We start from the raw sequence: 15,030 nt of genomic DNA on the forward strand, positions 1-15,030 counted from the left end.
TCCAAACACACCAGAAAAGCAAGATCTAGTTTCAAAATCATATTTGATCATGATGCTGGAGGACTTCAAGAAAGACATGAACACACTTAGGGAAACACAGGAAATCATTAATAAACAAGTAGAAGCCTACAGAGAGGAATGGCAAAAATCCCTGAAAGAATTCCAGGAAAACACAATCAAACAGATGAAGGAATTAAAAATGGAAATAGAAGCAATCAAGAAAGAACACATGGAAACAACCCTGGATATAGAAAACCAAAAGAAGAGACAAGGAGCTGTAGATACAAGCTTCACCAACAGAATACAAGAGATGGAAGAGAGAATCTCAGGAGCAGAAGATTCCATAGAAATCATTGACTCAACTGTCAAAGATAATGTAAAGCGGAAAAAGCTACTGGTCCAAAACATACAGGAAATCCAGGACTCAATGAGAAGATCAAACCTAAGGATAATAGGTATAGAAGAGAGTGAAGACTCCCAGCTCAAAGGACCAGTAAATATCTTCAACAAAATCATAGAAGAAAACTTCCCTAACCTAAAAAAAGAGATACCCATAGGCATACAAGAAGCCTACAGAACTCCAAATAGATTGGACCAGAAAAGAAACACCTCCCGTCACATAATTGTCAAAACACCAAACGCACAAAATAAAGAAAGAATATTAAAAGCAGTAAGGGAAAAAGGTCAAGTAACATATAAAGGGAGACCTATCAGAATCACACCAGACTTCTCGCCAGAAACTATGAAGGCCAGAAGATCCTGGACTGATGTCATACAGACCCTAAGAGAACACAAATGCCAGCCCAGGTTACTGTATCCAGCAAAACTCTCAATTAACATTGATGGAGAAACCAAGATATTCCATGACAAAACCAAATTTACACAATATCTTTCTACAAATCCAGCACTACAAAGGATAATAAATGGTAAAGCCCAACATAAGGAGGCAAGCTATACCCTAGAAGAAGCAAGAAACTAATCGTCTTGGCAACAAAACAAAGAGAATGAAAGCACACAAACATAACCTCACATCCAAATATGAATATAAAGGGAAACAATAATCACTATTCCTTAATATCTCTCAATATCAATGGCCTCAACTCCCCAATAAAAAGACATAGATTAACAAACTGGATACGCAACGAGGACCCTGCATTCTGCTGCCTACAGGAAACACACCTCAGAGACAAAGACAGACACTACCTCAGAGTGAAAGGCTGGAAAACAACTTTCCAAGCAAATGGTCAGAAGAAGCAAGCTGGAGTAGCCATTCTAATATCAAATAAAATCAATTTCCAACTAAAAGTCATCAAAAAAGATAAGGAAGGACACTTCATATTCATCAAAGGAAAAATCAACCAAGATGAACTCTCAATCCTAAATATCTATGCCCCAAATACAAGGGCACCTACATACATAAAAGAAACCTTACTAAAGCTCAAAACACACATTGCACCTCACACAATAATAGTGGGAGATTTCAACACCCCACTCTCATCAATGGACAGATCATGGAAACAGAAATTAAACAGTGATGTCGACAGACTAAGAGAAGTCATGAGCCAAATGGACTTAACGGATATTTATAGAACATTCTATCCTAAAGCAAAAGGATATACCTTCTTCTCAGCTCCTCATGGTACTTTCTCCAAAATTGACCATATAATTGGTCAAAAAACGGGCCTCAACAGGTACAGAAAGATAGAAATAATCCCATGCGTGCTATCGGACCACCACGGCCTAAAACTGGTCTTCAATAACAATAAGGGAAGAATGCCCACATATACGTGGAAATTGAACAATGCTCTACTCAATGATAACCTGGTCAAGGAAGAAATAAAGAAAGAAATTAAAAACTTTTTAGAATTTAATGAAAATGAAGATACAACATACTCAAACTTATGGGACACAATGAAAGCTGTGCTAAGAGGAAAACTCATAGCGCTGAGTGCCTGCAGAAAGAAACAGGAAAGAGCATATGTCAGCAGCTTGACAGCACACCTAAAAGCTCTAGAACAAAAAGAAGCAAATACACCCAGGAGGAGTAGAAGGCAGGAAATAATCAAACTCAGAGCTGAAATCAACCAAGTAGAAACAAAAAGGACCATAGAAAGAATCAACAGGACCAAAAGTTGGTTCTTTGAGAAAATCAACAAGATAGATAAACCCTTAGCCAGACTAACGAAAGGACACAGAGAGTGCGTCCAAATTAACAAAATCAGAAATGAAAAGGGAGACATAACTACAGATTCAGAGGAAATTCAAAAAATCATCAGATCTTACTATAAAAACCTATATTCAACAAAATTTGAAAATCTTCAGGAAATGGACAATTTCCTAGACAGATACCAGGTATCAAAGTTAAATCAGGAACAGATAAACCAGTTAAACAACCCCATAACTCCTAAGGAAATAGAAGCAGTCATTAAAGGTCTCCCAACCAAAAAGAGCCCAGGTCCAGATGGGTTTAGTGCAGAATTCTATCAAACCTTCATAGAAGACCTCATACCAATATTATCCAAACTATTCCACAAAATTGAAACAGATGGAGCCCTACCGAATTCCTTCTACGAATCTACAATTACTCTTATACCTAAACCACACAAAGACACAACAAAGAAAGAGAACTTCAGACCAATTTCCCTTATGAATATCGACGCAAAAATACTCAATAAAATTCTGGCAAACCGAATTCAAGAGCACATCAAAACAATCATCCACCATGATCAAGTAGGCTTCATCCCAGGCATGCAGGGATGGTTTAATATACGGAAAACCATCAACGTGATCCATTATATAAACAAACTGAAAGAACAGAACCACATGATCATTTCATTAGATGCTGAGAAAGCATTTGACAAAATTCAACACGCCTTCATGATAAAAGTCCTGGAAAGAATAGGAATTCAAGGCCCATACCTAAACATAGTAAAAGCCATATACAGCAAACCAGTTGCTAACATTAAACTAAATGGAGAGAAACTTGAAGCAATCCCACTAAAATCAGGGACTAGACAAGGCTGCCCACTCTCTCCCTACTTATTCAATATAGTTCTTGAAGTTCTAGCCAGAGCAATCAGACAACAAAAGGAGATCAAAGGGATACAGATCGGAAAAGAAGAGGTCAAAATATCACTATTTGCAGATGATATGATAGTATATTTAAGTGATCCCAAAAGTTCCACCAGAGAACTACTAAAGCTGATAAACAACTTCAGCAAAGTGGCTGGGTATAAAATTAACTCAAATAAATCAGTTGCCTTCCTCTATACAAAAGAGAAACAAGCCGAGAAAGAAATTAGGGAAACGACACCCTTCATAATAGACCCAAATAATATAAAGTACCTCGGTGTGACTTTAACCAAGCAAGTAAAAGATCTGTACAATAAGAACTTCAAGACACTGAAGAAAGAAATTGAAGAAGACCTCAGAAGATGGAAAGATCTCCCATGCTCATGGATTGGCAGGATTAATATAGTAAAAATGGCCATTTTACCAAAAGCAATCTACAGATTCAATGCAATCCCCATCAAAATACCAATCCAATTCTTCAAAGAGTTAGACAGAACAATTTGCAAATTCATCTGGAATAACAAAAAACCCAGGATAGCTAAAGCTATCCTCAACAATAAAAGGACTTCAGGGGGAATCACTATCCCTGAACTCAAGCAGTATTACAGAGCAATAGTGATAAAAACTGCATGGTATTGGTACAGAGACAGACAGATAGACCAATGGAATAGAATTGAAGACCCAGAAATGAACCCACACACCTATGGTCACTTGATTTTTGACAAAGGAGCCAAAACCATCCAATGGAAAAAAGATAGCATTTTCAGCAAATGGTGCTGGTTCAACTGGAGGGCAACATGTAGAAGAATGCAGATCGATCCATGCTTATCACCCTGTACAAAGCTTAAGTCCAAGTGGATCAAGGACCTCCACATCAAACCAGACACACTCAAACTAATAGAAGAAAAACTAGGGAAGCATCTGGAACACATAGGCACTGGAAAAAATTTCCTGAACAAAACACCAATGGCTTATGCTCTAAGATCAAGAATTGACAAATGGGATCTCATAAAACTGCAAAGCTTCTGTAAGGCAAAGGACACTGTGGTTAGGACAAAACGGCAACCAACAGATTGGGAAAAGATCTTTACCAACCCTACAACAGATAGAGGCCTTATATCCAAAATATACAAAGAACTCAAGAAGTTAGACCGCAGGGAAACAAATAACCCTATTAAAAAATGGGGTTCAGAGCTAAACAAAGAATTCACAGCTGAGGAATGCCGAATGGCTGAGAAACACCTAAAGAAATGTTCAACATCTTTAGTCATAAGGGAAATGCAAATCAAAACAACCCTGAGATTTCACCTCACACCAGTGCGATTGGCTAAGATCAAAAACTCAGGTGACAGCAGATGCTGGCGAGGTTGTGGAGAAAGAGGAACACTCCTCCATTGTTGGTGGGATTGCAGACTGGTAAAACCATTCTGGAAATCAGTCTGGAGGTTCCTCAGAAAATTGGACATTGAACTGCCTGAGGATCCAGCTATACCTCTCTTGGGCATATACCCAAGAGATGCCTCAACATATAAAAGAGACATGTGCTCCACTATGTTCATCGCAGCCTTATTTATAATAGCCAGAAAATGGAAAGAACCCAGATGCCCTTCAACAGAGGAATGGATACAGAAAATGTGGTACATCTACACAATGGAATACTACTCAGCTATCAAAAACAACGAGTTTATGAAATTCGTAGGCAAATGGTTGGAACTGGAAAATATCATCCTGAGTGAACTAACCCAATCACAGAAAGACATACATGGTATGCACTCATTGATAAGTGGCTATTAGCCCAAATGCTTGAATTACCCTAGATCCCTAGAACAAACGAAACTCAAGACGGATGATCAAAATGTGAATGCTTCACTCCTTCTTTAAATGAGGAAAAAGAATACCCTTGGCAGGGAAGGGAGAGGCAAAGATTAAAACAGAGACTGAAGGAACAGCCATTCAGAGCCTGTCCCACATTTGGCCCATACATATACAGCCACCCAATTGGACTAGATGGATGAAGCAAAGAAGTGCAGACCGACAGGAGCCGGATGTAGATCGCTCCTGAGAGACACAGCCAGAATACAGCAAATACAGAGGCGAATGCCAGCAGCAAACCACTGAACTGAGAATAGGTCCCCTATTGAAGGAATCAGAGAAAGAACTGGAAGAGCTTGAAGGGGCTCGAGACCCCAAAAGTACAACAATGCCAAGCAACCAGAGCTTCCAGGGACTAAGCCACTACCTAAAGACTATACATGGACTGACCCTGGACTCTGACCCCATAGGTAGCAATGAATATCCTAGTAAGAGCACCAGTGGAAGGGGAAGCCCTGGGTCCTGCTAAGACTGAACCCCCAGTGAACTAGTCTATGGGGGGAGGGCGGCAATGGTGGGAGGGTTGGGAGGGGAACACCCATAAGGAAGGGGAGGGGGGAGGGGGATGTTTGCCCGGAAACCGGGAAAGGGAATAACACTCGAAATGTATATAGGAAATACTCAAGTTAATAAAAAAAAATATATATATATATAAAAAAAAAAATAAAAAGCCCTAACAGCACAGGAGCTGGATCTCTACCCTCTATGCTGTTAGCATTTACTTTCCTATGGATAACCCCAAGTTGTTACTATGTTTCCTCTGGGCTGCTCTTGACTCCAACTGGCCAGCCCTCAGGGCCACATTTTTTCTTTACTCCTAACTCAGGGCAGCTTCTCCTTCCTCCTCCTGTACCTTCTCCTCCTCGTGGTTCTCCCCAAGACCAGAAAACTTAGACCCCACCTATGTCTTTTCTGCACAGCTATTTGATCTTGGCATCTTTATTCACCAATAAGAAATAACTTGGGAGCAGGGTCACAGGTCTGCCTGCAGACTCCAGGTCTTGGGGTACCCATACTTTGCCCTACAATAGACAGCAAGCCCAAACCTCAAAAAAAAAATTCAGCAAATCATATTCCCTCCAGGAATAAGTGACAGGATACTTTTGAGTCTCACCTAAAAAGTGGTGAGAACCACAGTTCTTATAAAGTTAAAGCTCAGGTTGCTGTGTGTGGTACAGTAGCTTACAATGCCGGAGAAAGTCAAGCCGTGTCCACCACCCGGTGGCAGCATTAGGTAAGCTCAGAGGCTTTTATTTCTGGATTCTGGAAACTAGTTCAAACTGGGTCAGCAAATCTCAACAGTTGAGTGATGGTGTGGGGCTTTTTGGACTCTGAGGAAAACTGCAACACTGGTGATGGAGTCCTTTAAAAGTTACTGCCTGAGTTATTTCTCCAGCATGTTACCTTTGATTCTACCTAGCAAACCATTCTTTTGGGGTCTGTTTTTCTTAGTTCTTGCGTTTTTGTTGTTATTGTTCTTTTTGTTGTTGTTTTGTTTTGTTTTCCTTCAAGGATGTAGCTTTGAATTGACTGTTTTGTCCAGTCTGACTGTGTGTGTGTATATATATATATATATATATATATATATATATATATATATATATATATATATGACTGCATACATGTGCTCCATGTAAAGGTGTATGCATATATATTGTTGGGTTGTAGATCATATATTTGACTATCGAAAACGATGGCTACAGCAGTTCTTCATTTCAGATCTGTGCACAAATTTCTGGCTTTGCTTTTATCGCTGCAGGAGTAGAATCTGGTACTCACTTTCAGAGTTAGGGATGGTCTCGGCTGACTCTGTGTCCGCCCCTTCAGAAGTTGTCAAATGGACACAGTGTGGTTTATTTCGTTATTACGTTTATTTTATTTTGTTTATTTTTGTGTGTGCCTGAGTATGTGGAAGTCTGGGGACAACTCGTGGGAGTTGATTCTCCCATTGTGTGGTTTGTAGGGATACGACTCAGGTGGTAGGCTTGGCGGACAGCTCTACCCGCTAAGCTATATTATTAGCTGCGGCTCAAATTCTGAGTCCAGGGTTCAAGAGACTGTAGAGTACCTGTCTTGATCCTTAGAAGGCTGCCTCAGTCTGCAGAGGCCATGTGAGGAATACTGCTCTAACCTTGCATGAGAAAACACACGGAATAGAGATGAACTATCTCACAGAAGTCCTCCACATCAGCCCGCTGACAGGCAACAGACACTCACATACATGGCGGAAGATGATTTTTAATTGCCTGGCTCCGGTGATGTTCTCAGATGGCAACCACAGCGGGGGTGACATTGCTGAGCCCAGCTGAAATGGTGACCTACAGAATCGAGGGCAAATGGAACGGTTTATTACATGACAGTCATTAACTCGAAACATATTTGTATCTGGAAGTACAGAGCTACCGCAATCAAAAACCAAGCTAAGCATGGTGGTTAGAATAAGAACTGTTCCCCCCCAGGTTCATGTGTTTGAATGCTCGCCCCTCCCAGTTGGTGGCGCTGTTCTGCGGGGTTATGCAACCCTTAGCAGGTGGAGCCTTGCTGGAGGAAGTGTGATACAGAGGGCGGGCTTTGGCAGTTTCTAGGCCCCTCCACTTCCACATCACTCTCATTTTTCCTGCGGATGGAAATTCATAAGAGGAATTTTCCACAGTGAGGAAAACCACAGTTCTTATAAAATTGAAACTGGCCAGCCAGCTTCCTGCTCCTGCTGTCTGTTGCCACGGCTCTCTCGCCATTATGGACTCTCACTCTGGAACCATATGCCAAAATAAACGGTCATTTCCGCAAGTCACTTTTGGTCACGGTGTTTCCTTGCAGCTACAATAAAATAACTACACACGGAGTTACAGTGATTGTAGAAGCAGGCAGCACCTTGCGGCTGGGAAAGTGGCCAAGAAACTGCTGCTTAAGGGTGTGTGCAGGTGAGGAGACCTTTTAGGGGAAACACATTCTGAACCTCCCACTTGAAAGAGCAGGCTACATGCCCACTACTTACCCAGTAGTCATTGCGGAGCCCGGGCAGAATCCCAGCAGCCGACACTTCCACTTAGAGAGCAAGTAGGAGACACATGTGACTGTCTGGCACCCCAGCCTTGCCCACGTTGCTGCTTTCTACATTCCTAGGTTTGCCCCAGGGATGGTTAACACTCACCCTTCTCTATGGCTCTTAGCTCCAAGCTCTGGTGAAACTTTCATTTTTCTGTACTACCTACAAATACAAACTACTTGTAGCTGGTCCTTCCTTATTCAAGTTGGAGGTCAGAGGTCTATTGTTCTTCGAACAATCTCTATTTCTTCAGTCTAAGCTGGTAATGCTTTTGTTTCTTAACATCTCTGTGGATTGCCTGTGAATTTTACTAAGATTTATTTTACATGCCAAACCCTGCTCTTCTGAAAGAGCAACAAGTGCTTTTAACTGCTGAGTCCTCTCTCCTTTTCCCAACACTAACATTTTAATATTTATTTTAGTAAGTTCATTTCTTAAGTTCAAGGACTTAGGGGATTGGAGCCCTCTTCTGGTCTCCACAGGCATTGCACACACATGGCATACAGACTATAGGTATGTAAAATACCTGTACACATACATAATTTAAAACATATATTTAACAAGGACTTTTTTTTTTCTGTCTGAAGGTACTGGGATGCGAATTGTTTTCTTTTTATAATCCTAAATTTAGAGAGTCTAAATTTCTTTTCCTCCATGAAATAAAATTCATTATTCTATGCAGCTAGAAGCATCCAATAGGTACTTTGAAGGGTTTTAGTGTTCTCCTTGGATAGCTCCTTAGCTTCAGTTCATATAATTTATCCCTTTCAGATGAAGGGCAATCATCTTGTCAATTGTTTCATTGTCCTATAGCATAGAACCCATTTTTTTTCTAATTCTCAGAAGTCCTCAAAAACATTTCTCCTAGATTAGACCTGGTTTCCTGGCATGTGGTCTCAGGCCAGAGCTTTCTGAGGGTAAGAGGAGGTCTCTTCATGTCTGTTCTGAAGTCACACACTCTGCTTGTGAGGGCAAGTATCAAAGCTACCTCTGCTCAAAGAGTGGGGAGCTGCTATGGCAGTGTGGTCATCAACTCCAGCAGGCAGTAGGCAGAACACTGTGTTAAGGTGGAACACTGTGGGTTCCAGGTCAGCTGGGGTTGCATAGGAAGACTCTCTCTCCCCAAATCAATCCAATCGAACCAACCAACCAACCATCCAACCAACCAACCCACCAACCAACCAACCAACCAACCAACCAACCAAACAATCAACCAACCAACCAGTCAGTCAATCAAAGACTAGAGAAATAGGGTTTATCTTTTGACAGAAGTGGCCAAGTTATGAAACCATGAAGGGAGAGATGGAAATGAGGGAAACCGAGGGATGTGGGGAAACAGGAAATATGAGTGAAGTGGAGGGATGTGAGGCATGTGAGGAAAATCAGTGAATGTGAGGGGGTGGGGAAATGGGGTGTATGATGGGTCGACTGTCTTGTTTTGTATGTCAACTTGACACAAGCTGGAGTTATCACAGAGAAAGGAGCCTTCCTTGAGGAAATGCCTCCATGAGACCCAGCTGTAAGTCATTTTCTCAATTAGTGATCAAGGGTGGGAGGACTCATTGTGGGTGGTGCTGTCCCTGGGCTGGTGGTCTTGCGTTCTATAAGAAAGCAGGCTAACCAAGCTGGTAAGTAACATCCCTCCATGGCCTCTGCATCAGCTCCTGCTTCCTGACCTGCTTGAGTTCCAGTCCTGACTTCCTTTGGTGATGAACAGCAATGTGGAAGTGTGAGCTGAATAAAACCTTTCCTGCCCAACTTGCTTCTTGCTTATGATATTTGTGCAGGAATAGAAACCCTGACTAAGACAATGGGTGTGGGGGAGATGGGGGCTATGAGCATTGTGGAGCGAATGAGGGGAATATGAGGTTTTGTTGGAATGAGGGGTGGATAAGAATGGTGTGGCAGAAATGGGAACATGAGAAGCAAGAGAAGACTTTTTCCACTGCCATCTTTGCACAACTCTCACACCACATTAACTACAAAGACTTTGCAAAAAGATCCTTGAATTCATATACTTTCTCAAAAACCTGCCCCTTCTACATACTTATACAACGCACAAAAGGAAAAGAAAAAGAAACAAGAGAAAGAAGCTGCCTTAGTTCCTTCCTTGTTGCTAAGATAAAGCACCTGGCACAGCAACTTAAGGAGGGAAAGTTTTCTTTGGACTCATAGTAAAGAAAGGGTCTAGACTTTTATGGCAGGGAAAGCAGGCAGCTGGAGTGTGAGGTGGCTACGTTGTTTCCACAGTCAGAAAACACAGGGATGGATGCCTGCGCAGCTTGCTTTCTCTTACTTAGGGCTCGCCCATGGTGGTAGCTTCATCCACAGCTCAGGGTGGGTCTTCTTTTCCTCACTCAAACTTTCCTGCAAACATCGTTCTATAATGCTTCAGAGGCATGTTACCATGGCGATTCTAAATACAGTCAAGTTGACAATACATATTAACCATCACAAATCCAAAAAAGTATGATTCCAGTATGGTGCATCACCTTGTTAGAGAGACTGGGGCAGGAGGATCATGAATTTGAGGCCAGGAGGAACTTCATCAATGCCTCTACCCTTGCTTTTGAGATGGAATCTCTTTACTATGTAACTTTGAATGTCCTGGGACTCACTATATAGATTAGGCTGTCGTCAAACTTATAGAAAGTTGCCTGCCTCTGCCTCCTGAGTGAGGTGTGCATTATACCCAGCTAAAAGAGCCACAAAGGAAATCTTCAGGATAGGGCCCTACATTGAAACACACACACACACACACACACACACACACACACACACACACACACACACACACAAACTTGTGGGGAATCCACAAAGAATGCATGTGAAAGATTCGAGTGAGGCTGCTAAGTGAAGGGCAAGGGTTTCTTTTCTCTTGAAACCAGAGAAAAGGGAGAGGGACGTACTATGGAGGCATCATGGGTGTGAAGAACGGCTGGATATATTGATTATTAGGGCGACCGAGAGGGATTAGGTATCAGTAATGTGATCTGGGAATGGAAAAGGTAGTCAGTTCTCTTTGGAAACGTAAGGGGTCGCCCGTGAGCAGCAAGGAGAACGGTGATCTGCTGCATGGTATTGCCAGCCTAGAGGAAGAAGGCAGGCTGTCAAGCTACATGCCAAGTCCCTGTTGCGAGGGAGGCCCCCTAACTCCCAGTCCGGTTCTTCTCCGCATCTTCACCATTCCGGGGTCTGACTAGAAGCACCCTTCTTTCTCTGTCGCAGAAGGTCAAGTTAGACCTTACTGAGGAGAGGGGTGATAATGGACAGGTTCAACTATAACTCTCAGGCAGCTGTCCGGGCCCAGTTTTGGGGTCGCCGAGCCTCTCTTTGCAGTCTTCCAATTCTCACTGCAGGTTCCCTGGCTCAAGAAATGCTGCTGGGATTCATAACCTCCGCTCCCCCCCCCCCCCCCCCCCTTCTTAGCTTCTTTTCACTCCGGCGCAAACCTCCCTGGAATCCTCTCCAGGGCTTAGGATCGCTATCTCCCAGTCACAGGCCTGCAGAGAGCTTTGCTCCCGGGTCTCTGGGTGCCCAGCAACAGGGAGACCGGCTCTGTCGCTCTCGTCTGGGAAGGGTTGTGCTGTGCCCTGTTCTAGGGGGAACATAGTCTGAAGACTGCCTTGTCCCCAGTCTAGAGCCAGCGCTCCGAGGCTGGTGCGTCCGTAACTGGGCGACCGGCACACGTGCAGAGAGCTCTGCGCAGGGGCGTTCCTGCGCGTTGATTGCTGCTAGGCTCAGGGCTGCCGACTCTGCGCTTGTAGCTCTCTCATTCCCTGTCCCTGCAGCGGTCGCGAAGGTCGGGGAAGCCCGGTCCGGTGGCTGGTAAACCGAGCAGGGGAGGAGCCCGAGGGGGAGCGGGAGGAGGAGGGGGCGCAGCCCCGCCCCCGCCCCGCCCCCCGTGGCCGGAGTCCTGGCTGCAGCCGGGCGCGCTGTAGCCTGCTAGCCCGCGAGCCTGTTAGCGGCGGCGGCGGCGGCGGCGGCAGCTTCTCCGCACACACCCGGCGCCCCCGCCTGCGCGGCCCGCTGACCCCGGGGCCCGTGCCCCACGGGGCAGGGATGCATCATGGCCACGCTGGCTTGTCGCGTGCAGTTCTTGGACGACACCGATCCTTTCAACAGCACCAACTTCCCAGAGCCCAGCCGGCCACCGCTGTTCACATTCCGCGAGGACCTGGCTCTGGGCACCCAGTTGGCCGGGGTCCATCGGCTGCTGAGGGCGCCACACAAGGTAAGATCGGGAGGGATAGGTGGGAGGCTGGAGACGCAACCCCTGCAGCTGTGCCTGCCGGGGTGAGGGCGCTGAAGTCGGGCTGAACTGGTCGAGGCCCTAGGGACACGCGCCCAAGGGCATATGCCACTGAGGCTTAGGCAAAGGGGCCAGGAGCACCCAGAAGCTAGCGCACGACTCTCTGTGCCTGGCGGGAAGGACAGCTCTATGCCCCAGTGCAGATCTTAGGGCGAGCGGGGCCCAGCAGGTGCCATGCCGGCCGGAGGCGGGTTGCATTAGGATCTCCGTGGCCTCTCCGTTAGCTCGGCCTGGTGGGCGGGGTGCAGCTTGGTCGCCCGGGCGATCAACCTGGGTACCCCGCCTGGCCCAGAGCCGAGCGCGGAAAGAGCCCTGGGGACTGCGGAACCCGGTTTTCTTGAAGAGAGCCCTGAAAGATGCCGGGGTCAGAAGCTCTGTTGGGCCTCCCTGGCACTGTGGGCGGCTGGGCGACCCTCGCGACAAAGCACGCTTTCCGGGAACACCTCCCCCTCTTCCCTCTGGGAAGGGGCGCGCACTGCGATAACTAGCGTTCACACTATCCCGTTTTTTCTTTTTTTCTTCCGAGGAGCAGGTGGCCTCAGGAACCTTGGAGAAGCAGCCCCTGTGGGAGGAAGGGCGGGGGCGCGGGCAAGGGGCGCACAAAGCCTCGGCCCAGGAGCCCCAAGTGAGTGTCCCCTGGGAAGAATGGCGTCTCAGTCCACCCGTTAGAGTTTTCTTTTCATGTCTTTTCTTTCTTTTTTAACCCTTTGAAGGAGGCCAGGCGTCTTGCAAAGTGATTGTGAAGAGCCAGGCATTGGAAGCTAATCATTTAGCTCCCCGGGAAAACCTTTCCTCCCGCTTACACAGATTGACTGCACCTTGAACGGTTTCCCTCCTTGATGTATTTTCTGTTTAGGTCCACATCAAAGTTTTGAGTTAAATAATTCCTTGAGAATCAACATGGACAAACATTTGGGAGAGAGAACTCTTAATTTCAAGAGCAAAAGTGATTTTTCGAAAAATCCTTGGGCTTTCGGTTAAGATGCCCACTTGTTTTGAAAGGAAAGTAGGAGGCCGTGCAAATGTTTGGTAGTGGTGCCCTCTTGCTCCCAGTTCCTTAGTGCTCCGTCCCTCCCACTAGTAACTAACCCGTTTGTTTTGAATGAGGATTGGGGCAGATCCCTCTCATTCCTTCCGTACTGGTGCGGAGTGGCTAGATTCTTAGATTCTTTCTGATCATGGAGCACCATACCCAGAGAGACAGAGGCTTAAGAATCGCTTTAGTAAGTTCCTGCCCCATCTTCAGCAGTGGATTCAGTTAAAAGTTTTTTTACAGTGTCTTCCACTTCATGGTTATTCCATTCATCACGGTCTCAGATTACAGTGATCTTTTGTTGAAACCACAGAAGCCTCATAATTGTGGCCCTGTGACCTTGAAGTGGTTTCCTTGGATCTCAAACCCTATATCCATGGGTTGACCTTTCGGGCTCCGAACTCAAGTGTGTTTTTACGTTCCCATAGTCTTGATCTAGTGTTCCTGGTAGGGCAGGAAATCCTGATGCTCCTCACTACCCCCTACCAGAAGCTGTTAGTACAGCAGCCTCCCCAAACTTCCCAAGGTATCCTTGTGAAACAAACACAAGAAGATTAGCTACCCAGGCTCAGTCTTAGGAATCTTCTGGCTAAAGACACCAGCAGTATTTTCATTTGCTTTTGTACACTGAATGTCTTAGCACTCAGGAGCAGAGCAGGCGGCTGACGGTTAGCCAGAGTTCCATCAAGCAGAATTCAGGGCATCTGTGTGTTTAAGTACACAGCACACATATCTTTAGGATGCTAGTTAGTTCCCAGCAACTTTGCGAACAAGATTTAGGACAGTGTCACATATCCCAGACTTATCTCGAACTAGCTCTGTATGCAAAGATACCCTGGAAGTTTTGGTCCTCCTGGCTGTGCTTCACAAGTGCCGGGATTACAGCTGTGTGCGACCACAGCCACCTTAGGCTGGAGACCGACAGGGCTTTGTGGGCGCTACGAGGCACTCTCACCACCTGAACTGGATCTGCAGCTCCTCTAGATCATCTTAGAGGAATAACCTGTGGTAGAAAGCATGCCAGTCAGGAGCACTCGGTGTCTAGTCTATGCTTCCACTGGGGCCCTAGTGAATGATCTCACTTAACACCACAGAGTTCCATCAAGTAGGACTTTTATTGTCTCTGTTTCAGAGGCAAAGACACAGAGGTAGAGAGCAGTTAAGTAACCTATTCTCTGCCAGCAGTAGGGAGCTGAGAGCCTAACTAGGCCTGTGTGACTAGATACCTCAATGCTGCTCTGCCCCATGAGCAGCTGTGTGGGTGAGGGCAAAAGTTCTATACTTCCTGGGCCTTCTCACCCGTTACCTGGGGAAGTTCACCCAATACAGCCACCTTGGTTCTGGGCACTTGTTGGCCTAGGGCAGTTGATGTTTCAGTATAAGGGCTTGAAGAATTCCTGGCCTGGTACAGTTCTCAGTCAGAGGTGGGGACATCATAGTCACCAACCATGCTGTGAGCAAGTAGCTGGAGGGGACAGGAGCTCACTGTCATTCCAAGCCCCTGCCACCAGCAAGTCTTGCCAGGGTTTAGGGAACAGGTTTTCTGGGGCATTTAGGGAACAAGTGCTCTGAGACAGGCCTTTGCAAGAGGGAGAGAACTCTAGGAGGTAGAAGGGGAAAGAATGAGGGTGAACTGACATATACACACTCTCAGTGTTCTCAGCCTTGCCCTGCAGGCCACAGGCAGAGAAA

At 45.5% G+C, this 15,030-nt stretch overlaps 1 protein-coding gene across 6 annotated transcripts in view; it reads left to right on the top strand.

The window, feature by feature from the left end:
* Positions 1–11,751: 11,751 nt before the first annotated feature.
* The window catches only part of Fhod3 (formin homology 2 domain containing 3), a 432,679-nt gene continuing 429,400 nt past the window's right edge, over positions 11,752–15,030 (top strand). For 3 of the 6 annotated variants that reach the window (NM_001415720.1, NM_001415719.1, NM_001415718.1), the window contains exon 1: positions 11,933–12,227. In NM_001415720.1, coding sequence (NP_001402649.1) covers positions 12,063–12,227 — 165 coding nt within the window. In that variant the 5' untranslated portion in view covers positions 11,933–12,062. Of the gene's footprint in view, positions 12,228–15,030 lie in introns of all 6 variants that reach the window. The other 3 variants (XM_017600804.3, XM_017600806.3, NM_001271332.3) reach the window with 3 other exon arrangements.

This window comes from Rattus norvegicus, chromosome 18 (genome assembly GCF_036323735.1).
Source record: "Rattus norvegicus strain BN/NHsdMcwi chromosome 18, GRCr8, whole genome shotgun sequence".
Lineage (NCBI taxonomy): Eukaryota > Metazoa > Chordata > Mammalia > Rodentia > Muridae > Rattus > Rattus norvegicus.